Source organism: Schistocerca serialis, chromosome 2 (assembly GCF_023864345.2).
Source record: "Schistocerca serialis cubense isolate TAMUIC-IGC-003099 chromosome 2, iqSchSeri2.2, whole genome shotgun sequence".
Classification (NCBI taxonomy): Eukaryota; Metazoa; Arthropoda; class Insecta; order Orthoptera; family Acrididae; genus Schistocerca; species Schistocerca serialis.
Window position 1 is genome coordinate 611,411,963 of NC_064639.1, and position 18,777 is coordinate 611,430,739.

The 18,777-nt window shown below is 39.0% G+C and overlaps 1 protein-coding gene across 2 annotated transcripts in view; it reads left to right on the forward strand.

The window, feature by feature from the left end:
- Positions 1-18,777, forward strand: part of LOC126457656 (tyrosine--tRNA ligase, mitochondrial) — a 122,355-nt gene that overhangs the window by 28,297 nt on the left and 75,281 nt on the right. For both annotated transcript variants that reach the window (XM_050094147.1, XM_050094146.1), the window contains exons 3-6: positions 10,946-11,136; positions 11,211-11,506; positions 17,903-18,111; positions 18,284-18,350. In XM_050094147.1, coding sequence (XP_049950104.1) covers positions 10,946-11,136; positions 11,211-11,506; positions 17,903-18,111; positions 18,284-18,350 — 763 coding nt within the window. The remainder of the gene's footprint in view (positions 1-10,945; positions 11,137-11,210; positions 11,507-17,902; positions 18,112-18,283; positions 18,351-18,777) is intronic.

The window sequence follows — 18,777 nt, forward strand, 5'->3', positions numbered from 1 at the left end:
AGCATTGTGAATTATCGGGGAATCCAGGCAAACCATCGACAGCCAATGCAAGACCAATTCGCTTTGGAAAGAAAATGATGCTCTGTGTTTGGTGGAATCAGTAGAGTGTTATCTGTTACTAGCTGCTAAAACCTGGTGAAACCATTAACACTGATCGCTACCAACAGCATATGATCAATTTAAATCGAGCAGTATGTGAAAAATGACCGGGATATGGAAAAAGGCAACACAGAGTCATATAGCTCCATGATGATGCACCATCACACACAGCAAAACGGGTCTGGCAACCAATCAAGGTGTTTCGTAGGGAAATACTAGGGCATGTGGCTTATTCTCCAACTTGGCTCCATCCGATTATCATATGTTTGCTCACTGGGACACGCTGTCACTGAACATTGCTTAAGTTCATATGAAAATTTACAAAAATGGCTCAGTGATTGGTTCGCTTCAAAGGAAGAACTGCTTTTTGGCATGACGTAGAGTTCCCATTTTAACATGGCATTTTTACTTTGGTCAACACCCATGCAAAGACGATTAAAGTGATCTCCATGTTGCCCACGATACACTGTTTCCTGGGGTAGCTCCTGTTTTGGAGGTCTCCAATCACTTTTAGCTGTTTTCTGCCAGTGTTGAAGCCTCTCTTCTGTCCTTGACTTCACAAAGGGGGAGACACTAGAAATGAAGCTAAATTTTCCTGCTGCGAAAACACTGAGCAACAGGTTCATACCCATGAAGTGGGAGTCTGTCATCAGTGTTGACTTCAATCCGTTTGGATTTTGCTGTAACTGTCCATCTGATACTGAATGAAGCTATTCCGGTCAGAACCTGGATCTTCTCAGCTTTGAATGGTGTCAAACCTTCCGTCACCTGGCGGAAAGTTTGGTGAAGAGCAATATCGACTTGTTTCGAGTGGCACGGTTGGTGCCACATAGAGGAAACATATTTTCCTACCACGTAGCACAAGGCTATAGCTGACACCCAAAGTATATTTGGGCTTGATCCCCAACTTGAGCCTTTGAGGTTTTTGAAGATAGTGTGCTGCAACTCCATTCTGGCACTGTCACAATGTTCTTTGAATGTCGGACTCCTGTCAAAGAATAACCTTAAAGTATTTAGAGAACGACATTGATTATCAGCAAAATGAATTGACCCTTTGTTATCAGTTTAATGGGGCCATGATATGTGTATTTCACATTGATTTCAATGAGATCATTTTTCGTTGCCCAGTCATAAGTTTATGGCATCTCTTGTTTCAGAAATATAGCTGTTGCACAAGAATTTGCCAAGTTTACACTTAAAACTCTTCCACTGTTCTTAATAATATACGCTGCAGAACACATACTTCAAAAAATTCATGGCAGCAATCATTTTAAGATTATTATATTCACCATTACTATGTTGAATGAATACCATATCATCACTGGAATTGTTATAAACAACTTCACCATTTGAATATGATGGTCTTCTATCAACACTAATGCTTTTAGAATTTTTGTCTTTGTTTTTGTTTATTTTCTCCTTTGGCTTAACCCCCCCGTGAACCATGGACCTTGCCATTGATGGGGAGGCTTGCGTGCCTCAGCGATACAGATAGCCATACCGTAGTTGCAACCACAACGGAGGGGTATCTGTTGAGAGGCCAGACAAATGTGTGGTTGCTAAAGAGGGGCAGCAGCCTTTTCAGTAGTTGCAGTTCTGGATGATTGACTGATCTGGCCTTGAAACACTAACCAAAATGGCCTTTCTGTGCTGGTACTGTGAACGGCTGAAAGCAAGGGGAAACTAAAACCGTAATTTTTCCCGAGGGCATGCAGCTTTACTGTATGGTTAAATGATGATGGAGTCCTCTTGGGTAAAATATTCCGGAGGTAAAATAGTCCCCCATTTGGATCTCCAGGTGGGAACTACTCAGGAGAACATCGTTATCAGGAGAAAGAAAACTGGTGTTCTACGGATCGGAGCGTGGAATGTCAGATCCCTTAATCAGGCAGGTAGGTTAGAAAATTGAAAAAGGTAAGTGGATAGGTTAAAGTTAGATATAGTGGGAATTAGTGAAGTTCGTTGGCAGGAGGAACAAGACTTCTGGTCAGGTGAATACAGGCTTATAAATACAAAATCAAATAGGGGTAATGCAGGAATAGATATAATAATGAATAAAAAAATAGGAGTGCGGGTAAGCTACTAAAAACAGCATAGTGAACACATTATTATGGCCAAGATAGACACGAAACCCCCCCCCCCATGAACCATGGACCTTGCCGTTGGTGGGGAGGCTTGCGTGCCTCAGCGATACAGATAGCCGTACTGTAGGTGCAACCACAACGGAGGGGTATCTGTTGAGAGGCCAGACAAACGTGTGGTTCCTGAAGAGGGGCAGCAGCCTTTTCAGTAGTTGCAAGGGCAACAGTCTGGATGATTGACTGATCTGGCCTTGTAACAATAACCAAAACGGCCTTGCTGTGCTGGTACTGCGAACGGCTGAAAGCAAGGGGAAACTACAGCCGTAATTTTTCCCGAGGACATGCAGCTTTACTGTATGATTACATGATGATGACGTCCTCTTGGGTAAAATATTCCGGAGGTAAAATAGTCCCCCATTCGGATCTCCGGGCGGGGACTACTCAAGAGGATGTCGTTATCAGGAGAAAGAAAACTGGCGTTCTACGGATCGGAGCGTGGAATGTCAGATCCCTTAATCGGGCAGGTAGGTTAGAAAATTTAAAAAGGGAAATGGATAGGTTGAAGTTAGATATAGTGGGAATTAGTGAAGTTCGGTGGCAGGAGGAACAAGACTTCTGGTCAGGTGACTACAGGGTTATAAACACAAAATCAAATAGGAGTAGGTTTAATAATGAATAGGAAAATAGGAATGCGGGTAAGCTACTACAAACAGCATAGTGAACGCATTATTGTGGCCAAGATAGATACGAAGCCCACACGTACTACAGTAGTACAAGTTTATATGCCAACTAGCTCTGCAGATGACGAAGAAATTGAAGAAATGTATGATGAAATAAAAGAAATTATTCAGATTGTGAAGGGAGACGAAAATTTAATAGTCATGGGTGACTGGAATTCGAGTGTAGGAAAAGGGAGAGAAGGAAACATAGTAGGTGAATATGGATTGGGGGACAGAAATGAAAGAGGAAGCCGCCTGGTAGAATTTTGCACAGAGCACAACATAATCATAACTAACACTTGGTTTAAGAATCATGAAAGAAGGTTGTATACATGGAAGAACCCTGGAGATACTAAAAGGTATCAGATAGCTTATATAATGGTAAGACAGAGATTTAGGAACCAGGTTTTAAATTGTAAGACATTTCCAGGGGCAGATGTGGACTCTGACCACAATCTATTGGTTATGACCTGTAGATTAAAACTGAAGAAACTGCAAAAAGGTGGGAATTTAAGGAGATGGGACCTGGATAAACTAAAAGAACCAGAGGTTGTACAGAGATTCAGGGAGAGCATAAGGGAGCAATTGACAGGAATGGGGGAAATAAATACAGTAGAAGAAGAATGGGTAGCTTTGAGGGATGAGGTAGTGAAGGCAGCAGAGGATCAAGTAGGTAAAAAGACGAGGGCTAGTAGAAATCCTTGGGTAACAGAAGAAATATTGAATTTAATTGATGAAAGGAGAAAATATAAAAATGCAGTAAGTGAAACAGGCAAAAAGGAATACAAACGTCTCAAAAATGAGATCGACAGGAAGTGCAAAATGGCTAAGCAGGGATGGCTAGAGGACAAATGTAAGGATGTAGAGGCTTGTCTCACCAGGGGTAAGATAGATACCGCCTACAGGAAAATTAAAGAGACCTTTGGAGATAAGAGAACGACTTGTATGAATATCAAGAGCTCAGACGGAAACCCAGTTCTAAGCAAAGAAGGGAAAGCAGAAAGGTGGAAGGAGTATATAGAGGGTCTATACAAGGGCGATGTACTTGAGGACAATATTATGGAAATGGAAGAGGATGTAGATGAAGATGAAATGGGAGATACGATACTGCGTGAAGAGTTTGACAGAGCACTGAAAGACCTGAGTCGAAACAAGGCCCCCGGAGTAGACAATATTCCATTGGAACTACTGACGGCCGTGGGAGAGCCAGTCCTGACAAAACTCTACCATCTGGTGAGCAAGATGTATGAAACAGGCGAAATACCCTCAGACTTCAAGAAGAATATAATAATTCCAATCCCAAAGAAAGCAGGTGTTGACAGATGTGAAAATTACCGAACTATCAGCTTAATAAGTCACAGCTGCAAAATACTAACACGAATTCTTTACAGACGAATGGAAAAACTAGTAGAAGCCAACCTCGGGGAAGATCAGTTTGGATTCCGTAGAAACACTGGAACACGTGAGGCAATACTGACCTTACGACTTATCTTAGAAGAAAGATTAAGGAAAGGCAAACCTACGTTTCTAGCATTTGTAGACTTAGAGAAAGCTTTTGACAATGTTGACTGGAATACTCTCTTTCAAATTCTAAAGGTGGCAGGGGTAAAATACAGGGAGCGAAAGGCTATTTACAATTTGTACAGAAACCAAATGGCAGTTATAAGAGTCGAGGGACATGAAAGGGAAGCAGTGGTTGGGAAGGGAGTAAGACAGGGTTGTAGCCTCTCCCCGATGTTGTTCAATCTGTATATTGAGCAAGCAGTAAAGGAAACAAAAGAAAAATTCGGAGTAGGTATTAAAATTCATGGAGAAGAAATAAAAACTTTGAGGTTCGCCGATGACATTGTAATTCTGTCAGATACAGCAAAGGCTTTGGAAGAGCAGTTGAATGGAATGGACAGTGTCTTGAAAGGAGGATATAAGATGAACATCAACAAAAGCAAAACAAGGATAATGGAATGTAGTCTAATTAAGTCAGGTGATGCTGAGGGAATTAGATTAGGAAATGAGGCACTTAAAGTAGTAAAGGAGTTTTGCTATTTGGGGAGCAAAATAACTGATGATGGTCGAAGTAGAGAGGATATAAAATGTAGGCTGGCAATGGCAAGAAAAGCGTTTCTGAAGAAGAGAAATTTGTTAACATCCAGTATTGATTTAAGTGTCAGGAAATCATTTCTGAAAGTATTCGTATGGAGTGTAGCCATGTATGGAAGTGAAACATGGACGATAAATAGTTTGGACAAGAAGAGAATAGAAGCTTTCGAAATGTGGTGCTACAGAAGAATGCTGAAGATTAGATGGGTAGATCACATAACTAATGAGGAAGTATTGAATAGGATTGGGGAGAAGAGAAGTTTGTGGCACAACTTGACCAGAAGAAGGGATCGGTTGGTAGGACATGTTCTGAGGCATCAAGGGATCACCAATTTAGTATTGGAGGGCAGCGTGGAGGGTAAAAATCGTAGAGGGAGACCAAGAGATGAATACACTAAGCAGATTCAGAAGGATGTAGGTTGCAGTAGGTACTGGGAGATGAAAAAGCTTGCACACGATAGAGTAGCATGGAGAGCTGCATCAAACCAGTCTCAGGACTGAAGACCACAACAACAACAACAGACACGAAACCCATGCCTACATGCCAACTAGCTCCACAGATGACGAAGAGATTGATGAAATGTATGACGAGATAAAAGAAATTATTCAGATAGTGAAGGGAGACGAAAATTTAATAGTCATGGGTGACTGGAATTAGGTAGTAGGAAAAGGAAGAGAAGGAAACATAGTAGACGAATACAGAATGGGGATAAAAAATGAAAGAGGAAGCCGCCTGGTAGAATTTCGCACAGAGCATAACTTAATCATAGCTAACACTTGGTTCAAAAATCATAAAAGAAGGTTGTATACATGGAAGAGGCCTGGAGATACTCGAAGGTATCAGATAAACTATATTATGCTAAGACAGAGATTTAGGAACCAGGTTATAAATTGTAAGACATTTCCAGGGGCAGATGTGGACTCTGACCATAATCTATTGGTTATGACCTGTAGATTAAAACTGAAGAAACTGCAAAAAGGTGGGAATTTGAGGAGATGGGACCTGGATAACTGACTAAACCAGAGGTTGTACAGAGTTTCAGGGAGAGCATAAGGGAACAATTGACAAGAATGAGGGAAAGAAATACAGTAGAAGAAGAATGGGTAGCTCTGAGGGATGAAGTAGTGAAGGAGGCAGATCATCAAGCAGGTAAAAAGACGAGGGCTAATAGAAATCCTTGGGTAACAGATGATATATTGAATTTAACTGATGAAAGGAGAGAATATAAAAATGCAGTAAATGAATCAGGCGAAAAGGAATACAAACTTCTAAACTATGAGATTGACAGGAAGTGCAAAATGGCTAAGCAGGGATGGCTAGAGGACAAATGTAGAGATGTAGAGGCATATCTCACTAGGGATAAGATAGATACTGCCTACAGGAAAATTAAAGAGACCTTTGGAGAAAAGAGAACCACTTGCATGAATATCGAGAGCTCAGATGGAAACCCAGTTCTAAGCAAAGAAGGGAAAGCAGAAAGGTGGAAGGAGTATGTAGAGGGTCTGTAAAAAGGCGATGTACTTGAGGACAATATTATGGAAATGGAAGAAGATGTAGATGAAGATGAAATGGGAGATATGATACTGCGTGAAGAGTTTGACAGAGCACTGAAAGGCCTAAGCCGAAACAAGGCCCCGGGAGTGGACAACATTCCATGAGACAGGCGAAATACCCTCAGACTTCAAGAAGAATGTAATAATCCCAAAGAAACCAGGTGTTGACAGATGTGAAAATTACCGAACTATCAGTTTAATGAGCCAGCTGCAAAAGACTAATGTGAATTCTTTACAGACGAATGGAAAAACTGGTAAAGCCGACCTCGGGGAATATCAGTTTGGATTCCATAGAAATATTGGAACACATGAGGCAATACTGACCCTTACGACTTATCTTAGAAGCTAGATTAAGAAAAGGCAAACCTATGTTTCTAGCATTTTTACGCTTGGAGAAAGCTTTTGACAGTATTGACTGGAATACTCTCTTTCAAATTATGAAGGTGGCAGGGGTAAAATACAGGGAGGGAAAGGCTATTTACAATTTGTACAGAAACCAGATGGCAGTTATAAAAGTCGAGGGGCATGAAAGGGAAGCAGTGGTTGGGAAGGGAGTGAGACAGGGTTGTAGCCTCTCCCCAATGTTATTCAATCTGTATATTGAGCAAGCAGTAAAGGAAACAAAAGAAAAATTCAGAGTAGGTATTGAAATCCATGGAGAAGAAATAAAAACTTTGAGGTTCGTCGATGGCACTGTAATTCTGTCAGAGACAGCAAAGGACTTGGAAGAGCAGTTGAAGGGAATGGACAGTGTCTTGAAAGGTGGATATAAGATGAACGTCAACAAAAGCAAAATGAAGATAATGGAATGTAGTCAAATTAAGTCAGGTGATGCTGCGGGAATTAGATTAGGAAATGAGACACTTACAGTAGTAGATGAGTTTTGCTATTTGGGGAGCAAAATAACTGATGATGGTCGAAGTAGAGAGGATATAAAATGTAGACTGGCAATGACAAGAAAAGCTTTTCTGAAGAAGAGAAATTTGTCAACATCGAGTGTAAATTTAAGTGTCAGGAAGTCGTTCCTGATAGTATTTGTATGGAGTGTAGCAATGTATGGAAGTGAAACATGGATAATAAATATTTTGGACAAGAAGAGAATAGAAGCTTTCGAAATGTGGTGCTACAGAAGAATGTTGAAGTTAAGATCGGTAGATCACATAACTAATGAGGAGGTATTGAATGGAATTGGGGAGGAGTTCGTGGCACAACTTGACTAGTTGAAGGGATCAGTTGGTAGGATATGTTCTGAGGCATCAAGGGATTACCAATTTAGTATTGGAAGGCAGCGTGGAGGGTAAAAATTGTAGAGGGAGACCAAGAGATGAATACACTAAGCAGATTCAGAAGGATGTAGGCTGCAGTACGTACTGGGAAATGGAGCAGCTTGCACAGGATAGAGTAGCATGGAGGGCTGCATCAAACCAGTCTCAGGACTGAAGACCACAACAACAACAACATGTGCTAATGTCAGAAAAGGAAAAAAGGGGGGGGGGGGGTAGAGGAAGCAACTGCTGTGTTTTACCTAGCTTTCCATTTGTCTACATTTTATATGTTTTTACCACATTCCTCTCATAAAAGTATTTATAAGGGCACTGATAATCATGATGTGCGATGCATTAAAGAGAAAACTACCATCAGATTCTTCTGTGCTAGGAACCTGCTCTCTCCCTAGGAAACATGTTAGTGGTTATAGAACTAAGGGTAAGGTGACACCAGTCCCACTCTACACCATCTTGAAGGCAATATGTGTTGTCATCAATTTGTCACTGAATATCACTGTATGTATGATGTATTTCCCACCTCATGATCTACTTGAAATATGAGTCTCAAAGACCCAATTAGGCAACTCTCCAGAGACTACAACTTGTTGAGGATTTTAATGCAGATCATGTGCTTTGGGTTTCCAATAATACCTACTGTTGTGTCTAGACAAGACAGCCTAGACACAATGAGAGGAAGCCGAAAGGCACGCGCTAAGTTAAAGCTGGATGGCGTGAGGTGTGAAACAGGATACGTAATGAATGCTATAAAGAAAAGTACGTAGCTTCTGGAATACTTAACTTTAATCCATCCTTTTGGTACATCTGGAGATTGTGGCGATACAAGTGAGACTCTTTAGATACATGCAATGTTACTAATGGCGCCTTGCTAGGTCGTAGCCATTGACTTAGCTGAAGGCTATTCTAACTATCTGCTCTGCAAATGAGCGAGGCTTCGTCATTGTGCATTGCTAGCTACGTCGTCCGTACAACTGGACTGAGTGCTAGTCCGTATCTCGAGACCTGCCTTGTGGTGGCGCTCGGTCTGCGATCACACAGTGGCGACACGTGGGTCCGACATGTACTAATGGACCGCGGCCGATTTAAAACTACCACCTAGCAAGTGTGGTGTCTGGCGGTGACACCACACCTACCCCAGTGGTTAAGTTCTTGAAAGACTCTTTGTACCAGGAGACATGTGTCTTTTGAACAGAGGTCAAGTGAAGCATTTCAGCTGGGCAACAAGATCATTCCCAGGCATTGACCTGTATTTTTATTTGCCAGCACAGATATTTCAGAGTGCTAACTGGACACTCACCTTTACTCAAGCAATCATTTCATCAACTCGATACACTTCCCAGAAGAAACCTTGAAATAAAGCAGCTGAAGTGGGTGCCCAGCAAAGTGAAGTGGAAGTTCTTATAGCACCTTAAAAGACAGTGTGGTCCCTAGTGAAATGATGAATATTGCTCTGCTGGTAGGATCAGATGGGTAACATTATGAAGTTTGAAGACCAGATCATCAAGGGACAATCATTTGAGTGACAGGAATAGAACTGCAGTTAAGAATTAAAGAGAGTAGTAAAAGGTCATGAGAATTTCTGAATTCCATTCGTCTTCTGCCTTCGTCTCAAGAGTATGGGAACTGATAAGGAAGATCTCTGGTAAAGGCTGATTGACACCTGTTGCAGTAAATAATTGATGTGATTGATTATTTTAATGTCTCCATCTGACACAGCAAACCCACTGATTAATTCCTTTCATAACATAGGACTGCTGCTAAGAAAAGTCCCACATTTCTAGGTTGGAAAGAAGTTGCAGAGGGGATGTGGTTGAACTTAAGTTCAGGTGATCTATAAGATTATAGCTGCCTCATCTTCATGTGGAAGTTGGAAAATGCCTGGTTTGTTGCTAAGGATGCAGCCCCAGGACCAGATGTTATTATTTACAGCTGACATGTCCAGTTGTGTAAGGGGTTGAAATAAATCCATCTATGGTTGCTGATACTATATCCAAACATGGAGAAAAGTTATTATGACAGTCCTCTTAAAGCTACAGAAGCAATCACAAGCAGTGTTGGAAAGATCCTTGAGTGGCAGTAAACTGCTTCACAGTGTGTGTGTGAGACAGAAATAAACTTGACATCTTGAGGTGTCTGGTCTTCTGCCAGATATCAGGGTCATTCAGCATTTCCAGCTTCTTGATATTTCAATACATCTCTTCCCTTTAAAGTCTCTTGATGTAATTCTTCAGAATTTCCTGACAATTTGTTGATACCTTGAGGATATCAGCAGCATCAGTGTGGCATTACTTTTCAGCAGTGTGACTTATTATCTTTATCAAGTGCTACCTGAAGCTGCTTGTTCAAAGAAACGGGTCAGGTATTTATACCTATGGTCTTCTCCCTCCATGATTGGTTCCAGGCCTTCTGTCTGCTCTCCGTTCCCCCTAGTAGCATCCTGAGGCATTCCCTCTTTGTACAGTGCACCAGTCTGCATGCTGGCATTCTGTTTTCAGTCTGGTGCAGTTCTAGATGTTCCCATTGCTGTCCTCTTCCACTAGAATTATCCTGTGACATTCCATCTTTGGTCTGGTGCACCTGGTGCTCTGCTCCCCATGTCCAGACTCTCAATTCTTTTTGTAGATTTCTGCTACTGCCCATTTGTGTTTTCAATAACTACAGTGCAGGATCCCAGGCTGTACTGAGGTGTAACCCAATGTTGTGATTCATGAGGTTCTTTGTCACCTTTATCTCTGTAGACTTTCTTACAACACTGTACCAATATGCAGGGATCTGTATCAGAACCCTCATTTCACCAAAGTTCATGGAATGAGTAAGTTTCAGACATCGCTTGGCAACGTTTTAGTCAGAACATCAGAGGCACACACAACATGAATAAGAAATATTGGAGAGAGCTTGTATGGTATGATCTTTCTAAATATACATTTATTAGTCAGACCACAATATCTTCACCTGAAACTATTATACATTTAATTTAATGACTCACTATCAGAGATGCTTTAAGGTGAAAAGCTGTATTGTTCACAGGCATATGATGAATTTTCTGTGGATGTGTAACTATTTCTATATTGTTTCCAGTTCCTAAATGCACTATTTTTCTGTTAATTTTCAGGTAGGTGGTGCTACAGGTTACATTGGGGATCCAAGTGAGAGAACAACAGATAGGCCTGCACTCAGTGCAGAATACATAAAACGTAATGTGAGTGGCATAACAGAGAATGTAGAACAACTGTTTAAAAATCATGACACATTTTTGTGGAAAGGTCAGGGTCATGGAGATGATGGTGACTTAGTGCCAGTTACGTATGTAAAAACAGAATTGATCAGTTGTTATTGTGTATCATGTGAACATATATAACATAGTGTTTATCTTACAGAATAGTCAACAACTATACTTGGTATGAAAAATTGAATGTACTGTCATTTATGGGCAACATAGGACGCAACTTCAGGATGGGAACCATGCTTTCTCGGCAGAGTGTAGGATCTCGTATAGCATCTGAGACTGGCATGAGCTTCACAGAATTCACTTACCAAATTTTCCAAGCATATGATTGGTTATACCTACTTGAGAATTATGACTGCAGATTTCAGATTGGTGGTAGCGACCAGATGGGAAATATTGTCTCAGGACATGACTTAATTTCAAGAGTTTCAAATAGAAAAGTTTATGGTAAGTTGTGAAATGCATGTGGAAAATATACACTCTGTTTATACTTCCTGTACAGTTCATCCTAGATTTTGTTCATCAGAAGCTTGAAATACTCAGTTGAAAGCAAATTAAGAGTTTTTGCTTGGGGAGACATTGAAGCTTTGTATGTTTGAGCGATAAGAATAAGACGTGGTATTACTTATGCAAATACTTCCATGTTACAAATAATCTGATAGAGTAATTGTTTATTTTTTTGAGGTAACTTTCATGCTGTGATGAATTATCATTTATCGGAATCTTAAACAGGAGTTCTGCAAAAGACACACTTTTCTTGATACATGGTTCAAAAATAACAGTGCACATAGCTATCATGGGATGAGGAAGACAATGATACAGGTTGTGTAGAATGATAGAAGAAGTTGCAGATATTTTAGTTCCTAGGGGACATTTTTGGTTCCTGCTGGGTGGAAACAAAAATTAGTCGAACCCCTACCCAGCAATGGTAACCCAAAATCAGCTTGCAATTACAGGCAAAACACCGTACTTCCATAGTGTTGAGTGCTTTGGAATGTGTTTCTCATGACCAGCTGGTTGACTGCCAAAGACCTATAAACAACCATGACAAATATAAATCAACTTTTTGTAAACACTGCAGCATAGCATTAATCAAAGTGATCACTTCAGGAAGGGTAAAATGGGAATTTTAATACTGCTTGCTTTTGTCAAGGTATTTGAAACTACTGACTACAGTATCAAACGTTGGAAAAATGAAATAGCTATAAGTTGCTATATGGTTCAACAGTCATGCAAGAAACAAATATCAATAGATTGCCTGTGGAACCGTGAAGGGAACTGGTAAATTGTAAAGTAAATACATCCTTATCACCTCTCAGGTTTCAGTCCTTGGCTCATTGTTCTGCTGTTCACCAGTTGTATCTCATTAGTTTCCATTCCTATGACTATCATGTACACACATGCCAGTGACATCAGGCAGTGCCCATGTTGGCCATTAGAATATTGCTTCAGCTATCTCGGGTGTTAATGAAGACCTTTGTCCAGTATTAAGACAGGAACAAAATCATGGTCTCAGATGCTAGGTAAGCATCATATTTCTCCAAAGGTTGATCAATGAATGTGTATGTGAAGCATTTCCTCTCGCATTCTGTGATAGTACTTCATTCCATATCAGAAAACTGCAATAGATCTCAGCATAATCATTTATTAGCAGAATAGACTGTCAGAGCATATGAGAAATCTCTATTTTTGCTTACATTCGATTCAAAAATTTGGGAACATTTCCACCCAAACTAAAATAAGAATTGGTATAATCCACAATTCTGCTAAATTTATGATTTTGAAGTATGAAGTCTTGAGCTAGCGAGGAATGCTTCTATAACGATTCAGTTGTTTGATGTTGATATTACTAGATAAGTGACATAACTTTCACTGTGTCTTCATCAGTTTCTCTCGATTACACACTTACATCTTCTCACTTACCAAATAGATATCTTCTCTTACTAATGATAATTAGAGGCCTGACCTCCAGTATCTTCACAGTACCTGTGCATAACTAAAATCTTTTACCATTGCCTTCTCTATCTCAGCTTCACGTTTGAGGAACAAACTATTCAGCAAATATGATTAAAATCATGTCCTGCATTTGAGAGAAAAATTTTGATTTCCTGGTTATTCTTGAGATAGCATTTGTTACTATGGTATGGAAATCTACTCTGTATCGAATAGTGAACAAGCATTGCTAGTCGGTTCTCACCAAATCTCTCAGGTTTAGCCACTACATTTATAAATCAGAGCAAATTGAATTTCAGCAACATAGATGACGCAAAATATATGTCTTGGGAAATTTAGTGAAAACAGTTGTATAGATTTGTCGGATACAGCATTGTTGCCATTGTGGTCCTCAGTCCAAAGACTGGTTTGATACAGCTCTCCCTGCTAGTCTACCCAGTGCATGCCTTTGATCTCTGCTTAATTATTGTAGTGTGCATCCACTGAAACCTGCTTATCAGAGTGAAATCTTGGCCTACCTCTACAGTCTTCTCCATTGTCAAACCTTCTATTCCATACTTTTAGTTTCTCCCCAATCCAATTCAGTACCTCTTCATTAGTGTTTTTTTTTTTTTTTTAAAAAAAATCCATCCATCTAAGCTTCAGTATTCTTATGTAGCCCACATTTCAGTATATTCTATTCTCTTCATCTAGGCAAGATGGAACATTCACCAAATTCTATAGAAATGTGGAACTAATGCCACTGTTGGAAAAAATGCTGTAAAGCTCCTGAAAAAGTTGTTGCAAGATTGAATGTGCAATGTCTTATGGAGACACAGCAAAGATAGGCGTGCCATTAGATAACAGGCTAAAAATCACAGGAATTTTCTGTGGTATGAAAGAGGCTTTCAGTCGATGAACTGGTCATTGCTACACAGTGAATTATTACGTTAACTCATTCCTTTGTTTTTATTCCATCTAAACTCTCCAGCATGAACATACCAATTAAGTGATAACACCACAAGCCATGTGAACTTTTTTAGGGCTAAATCTACAAGGGAAAAAAAAACACTCTTAGCATGGTAAGCTTGCCGCCCGCGTGCGCCGCACGCTTGCATGCTCGCACCCAGCGACTTGGTTAATGCCGTAACAACATTTGAAACATTAATCCTTATTCCGCTATGGACAAAATAATGCAGATGAAGATGTTAATAAAAGACGGGGCTATAAATAAAATTAAAGCAGAATGAGGAGTAGAAATAATGGATGCGGTACAAAATTGCAGGATGATAAAAATGGAAGAAATTAAATTGAAGTTAATACATAAAAATAATTAAAAACACATGCAGAAATATCCCATGCAGAGAGATGGTTATAGGAAGGAAAAATGAGAGCAATTTGAAAAAGTTAATATGCTGATTAAAATGATGTGACAAAGGAATAGACATAAAAAAGTTACGTTTAACTCAATTAATTGAAAGAACCAATGATAAAAGTCATTTCAATGAAGATTTAAAACGATAAATTTCAAAGCATCCAATGAGATTCAAATCCACAGCCTGATTAATGTGAGGCCTTTACCTTAACCGTTACACTATGCGATCAGTGTGTTACACATTCCTTTTTTTGCAGCTGAAGAGTGTCATGTGAAATTTTAGTTATATTTTTTTAACCGCTTTCACAATGTAGCATTTTACATTTTCCGGTACCCAAAAATTACACATCAAATTTGATTTTCATCCTCCATTTTTGTACATCTGTTCATAGATTTTCTTCAATATTTCCTCTGAAATAGATCCGAATTCCCTGAATCCATGTGGTCAGTGGTCTCCCTCTTTTCTTTCTTCCTGATGGCTCCCATTCCATAATTCTATGTGGTAATCTCCCCTTTGACATCCTTTTTGTGTGTCCATATCATAACAGTTATTTTTCTTCTACAAAATCTGCAATTGAATTTGTTATGTCCATTTTCTTCCTGATGACTTAATTTCTGATTATTTCTCGCCTAGATATCCCTGAGGACTGCCTCCAAAAGTCCATCTCCATTGCCATCAACCTTTTCCCTAATTGCAACTTCACTGGCCATACTTCTGCTCCATATGTCGTAATGCTTCTGATAATTATGCTGAAGATTTTTCTTTTTGTTTCCTTTCTAATCTGTTGGTTCCATAAAATACCATTTGCTGTTCCAATAGTAAACCTCCCAACATTTATTCTTGAATTAATTTCCTTGTCTTTTTTTCCATCTTGTGTGATACTGACTCCTAGATATTTGTACTCTTCAGCGTGTCTAATAGTTCCCATCCCTTCATCCAGTATCAAATCTTGATTTGTCCACAGCTCGTGGTCTAGTGGCTAGCATTGCTGCCTCTAGTTCACAGGGTCCTGGTTTCGATTACAGCCGGGTTTGGGATTTCCTCAGCCCTGGGACTGGGTGTTTGTGTTATCTCTTCATTTCATCATCATCATCATCATTCATGACAGTGGCTAGATTCGATTGTGCAAAAATTGGACTGTGTTACAATTGGGTCTTGGGTGCTGATGACCGCCCAGCTGAGTGCCCCACAAACCCAACATTGTCACCCCAAATCTTGATTTGTGTCTCCTATTACCAAATATTTTGTTTTATTCCTGTTGACCTGGAGTCCCCATTTTTATACTCCTCTATTAATTTCATTGTGGTGTACTCTCTATGTCTTCTTTATCTTGTGCCAAAATTAGCTGGTCATCAGCAAATTGTAAAGAATATATCATATCATTTACTGGGATCCCCATGTTTGTTTTTAAATTTTCTGTTGTAGTTTTCCAATGCTTTTCTGTATATATTTTATAAAGTGTTGGTGACAGACTGCATCCTTGACATAATCCTTTAGTAACTTTAAATCCAGGTGGGAGATAATTTTGTGCTTTTATTCTATAGAGTTTTCATAAATGTTCTGAATTGCTTTAATTATTACGGAACTAATGTTAAACACTTTTAAAGCTTTCCACAAGTTACATATGGGTATATCATCATACAGTTTTTCTATGTCTACAAATATTGAATTATGGGGTTGATTTCTAACTTTTTTCTTGTCAATTATATGTTGTAAGCAAAATATATGAACTGTAGTTGACGTCAGTGCTCTGAAGCCATTGGCCTCCATTTCCTTAAATTCTGTTTCCAAAAATTGTTTGATAATCTTTCCATAAAGTCTGCTAAATACATTAGTTACAGTTATTCCTCTTTCCTTCTCGCACTCGTCTTTTCTTCCTTTCTTTTCGATTGTTGGTATAAATCCTACTTTCCAGTCTTCTGGTATGGCCTCACCATTTGAGCATTTTTCAAAAAGACTTCTCAAAAGTTTGTGTAATTCATCTGTACCATATTTCATCAGTTCAGTTGGTACTCCTGCAATTGTAGTAGCACTTTTTTTAAAACTTTTAATTGATGTTTTTACTGCTTCTACATCCAGTGAAATTCTGCCATTATTTTCTGTTTCTTCTATATCATTATTAATTCTATTCAAAAATTCTCATTTGTTTTCAGTCACTAATTCTTTGAAGTATTTTTCTCAAGTCTGGATACTAATGTAGTTAATTTGTTGAGTTTCTTTAGAATTTTTTCTCGTTGTTTTCAATATCTTCAAAGTCTCTGAGCTTCTCTTACAATATTCGCAAACAAGGGCGCACCAGGATGAATGGCTGCAGGGTGTGAAACTTGGGACCTTAACCTATGTACTGGATAGATGATTTCAAAACGTCGATCCCAACACCGGGATCCTTTTCTTGTGAGAAGAAATAAGAAAGATAGTTGCCTTTTGAGTTTTAATATATATTAAAGAGTAGGGAGTATGACTTTAAGCTAACATAGACCTGTAAGGCTATGCAAACTTGAATATTACACTTCTTCACCCAAGTCATGTGTAGTTTGATCATATTGCTATATTTCCCTATCTTTCTCTTTAGCTCTAAATTGACAAGCATTGCTTCTGAAACTTGGGACATTATAAATTTGCTTGTTCATCACTCTAGTTTCTTAGTTGTTAAAATTTCATTTCTGTTTAATATACCCTCAACTCCTCTTTATAGATTACCATTTCTAGTCGATTACAAAAATATATTTCAGTTCATATTTTAATATTTTATTCCTCATGAACGTAAACACTGGTTCTTCAAGATGAATATTTATTTATTTATTGTTCTTTTTACTAGTAGTGCAATGTAAAAACAAGTGTAACACAGCATTTAAGAGTTGTGCATTAGTGTGATACCTTCCCTTTCCATTTTTTCCAAGGAGCATTTTATAACGATTCATCAGCTTAATACTAGTAAAACATAAGTGTGTGTGTGTGTGTGTGTGTGTGTGTGTGTGTGTGTGTGTGTCAGAAGCACCACACCAAGGAATTTAACATTTTCAGAGGTGGTGTTATGATTTGAACATTTGTTTTCCTTGCTTGCCGTAGAGCTATAATAAATTGAAAGACTCTTCCTGTTGTTTTTGCTTTCACATTGTGTCGATTTCCTAGTTACAGGCGTGATGGAGAGCATAATGTCAAATGTTTTACTGTGGTTAGTATTCCACACAATAATATAGGTGGTTGTATATTCGATCATCCATACAACTGTATTGCTTTCAGTAAATGGTATCGCTTGCTTTCGGGCCACATTGGTTCCTGAACATTCAGATAATGTGCATTTGTCGTATCAGTAATGGCTAGGCAGTGGCTGACAAAATTCCACATTCCCTACACTGCTCAACAAACAGATCTGTGTGTGAGCGATTAAGTGCCGTTTATTGTTTGTAGTTCCTTTGGAACAAACAAGCTAAAGCTTTTGTTATACAATGCAGTTGGTTTGATCTACGTAAAAACTTATTTTTGCATGTTGATTTCTTATCTGTGTTAGCAACTTGTCTCTCTTTCTTTACAGGTTTAACTGTCCCTCTTGTCACTACAGAGACCGGCAATAAATTTGGAAAATCTGAGGGGAATGCAGTATGGTTGAACAGAGAAAAAACTTCACCATTTGAACTATATCAGTTTTTTATACGATCTCGAGACTCAGAAGTAGAAAATCTTTTAAAATTATTCACTTTCTATTCAACAGGAAAAATTAATGAGATTATGCAACAACATAAGGTGATTCATGTTTTATAAAATGTTAGTAATTTTTCTATATGAGAGAGAGAGAGAGAGAGAGAGAGAGAGAGAGAGAGAGAGAGAGAGAGAGAGAGAGAGAGAGAGAGACCTAATATCTGTTAAAATGTATTTTTATTGTTTAAAGTCTGAAAATTATTTTCTTCATTTTAAGGTAAAGCCAGAAGCTCGATTAGCACAGAAGAAATTGGCTGAACAAGTTACAGTCCTTGTTCATGGAGGTTTGTATTGAAAACATTATAACTACAAATGGGTGGTCTTAATAATGTTGAAATAGGTAAAAAGACTGTCACTACATTAGAAGGAGGGAAAGTTTAGCAAAACCATCAGCATTGTAAAACTGATACAGGCAGTGAATTTTTTAGATTCTTTCATTTAGATCTAAAGAATGAAATACACTGAAGAGCCAAAGAAACTGGTACACCTGCCTAATATCGTGTAGGGCCCCTGCGAGCGCACAGAATGCCGCAACATGACATGGCATGGACTCTACTAATGTCTGAAGTAGTGCTGGAGGAAATTTACACCATGAATCCTGCAGGGCTGTCCATAAATCAGTGAGAGTATGAGGCGGTGGAGATCTCTTCTGAACAGCACTTTGCAATACATCTGAGATATGCTCAGTAATATTCATGTCTGGGGAGCTTG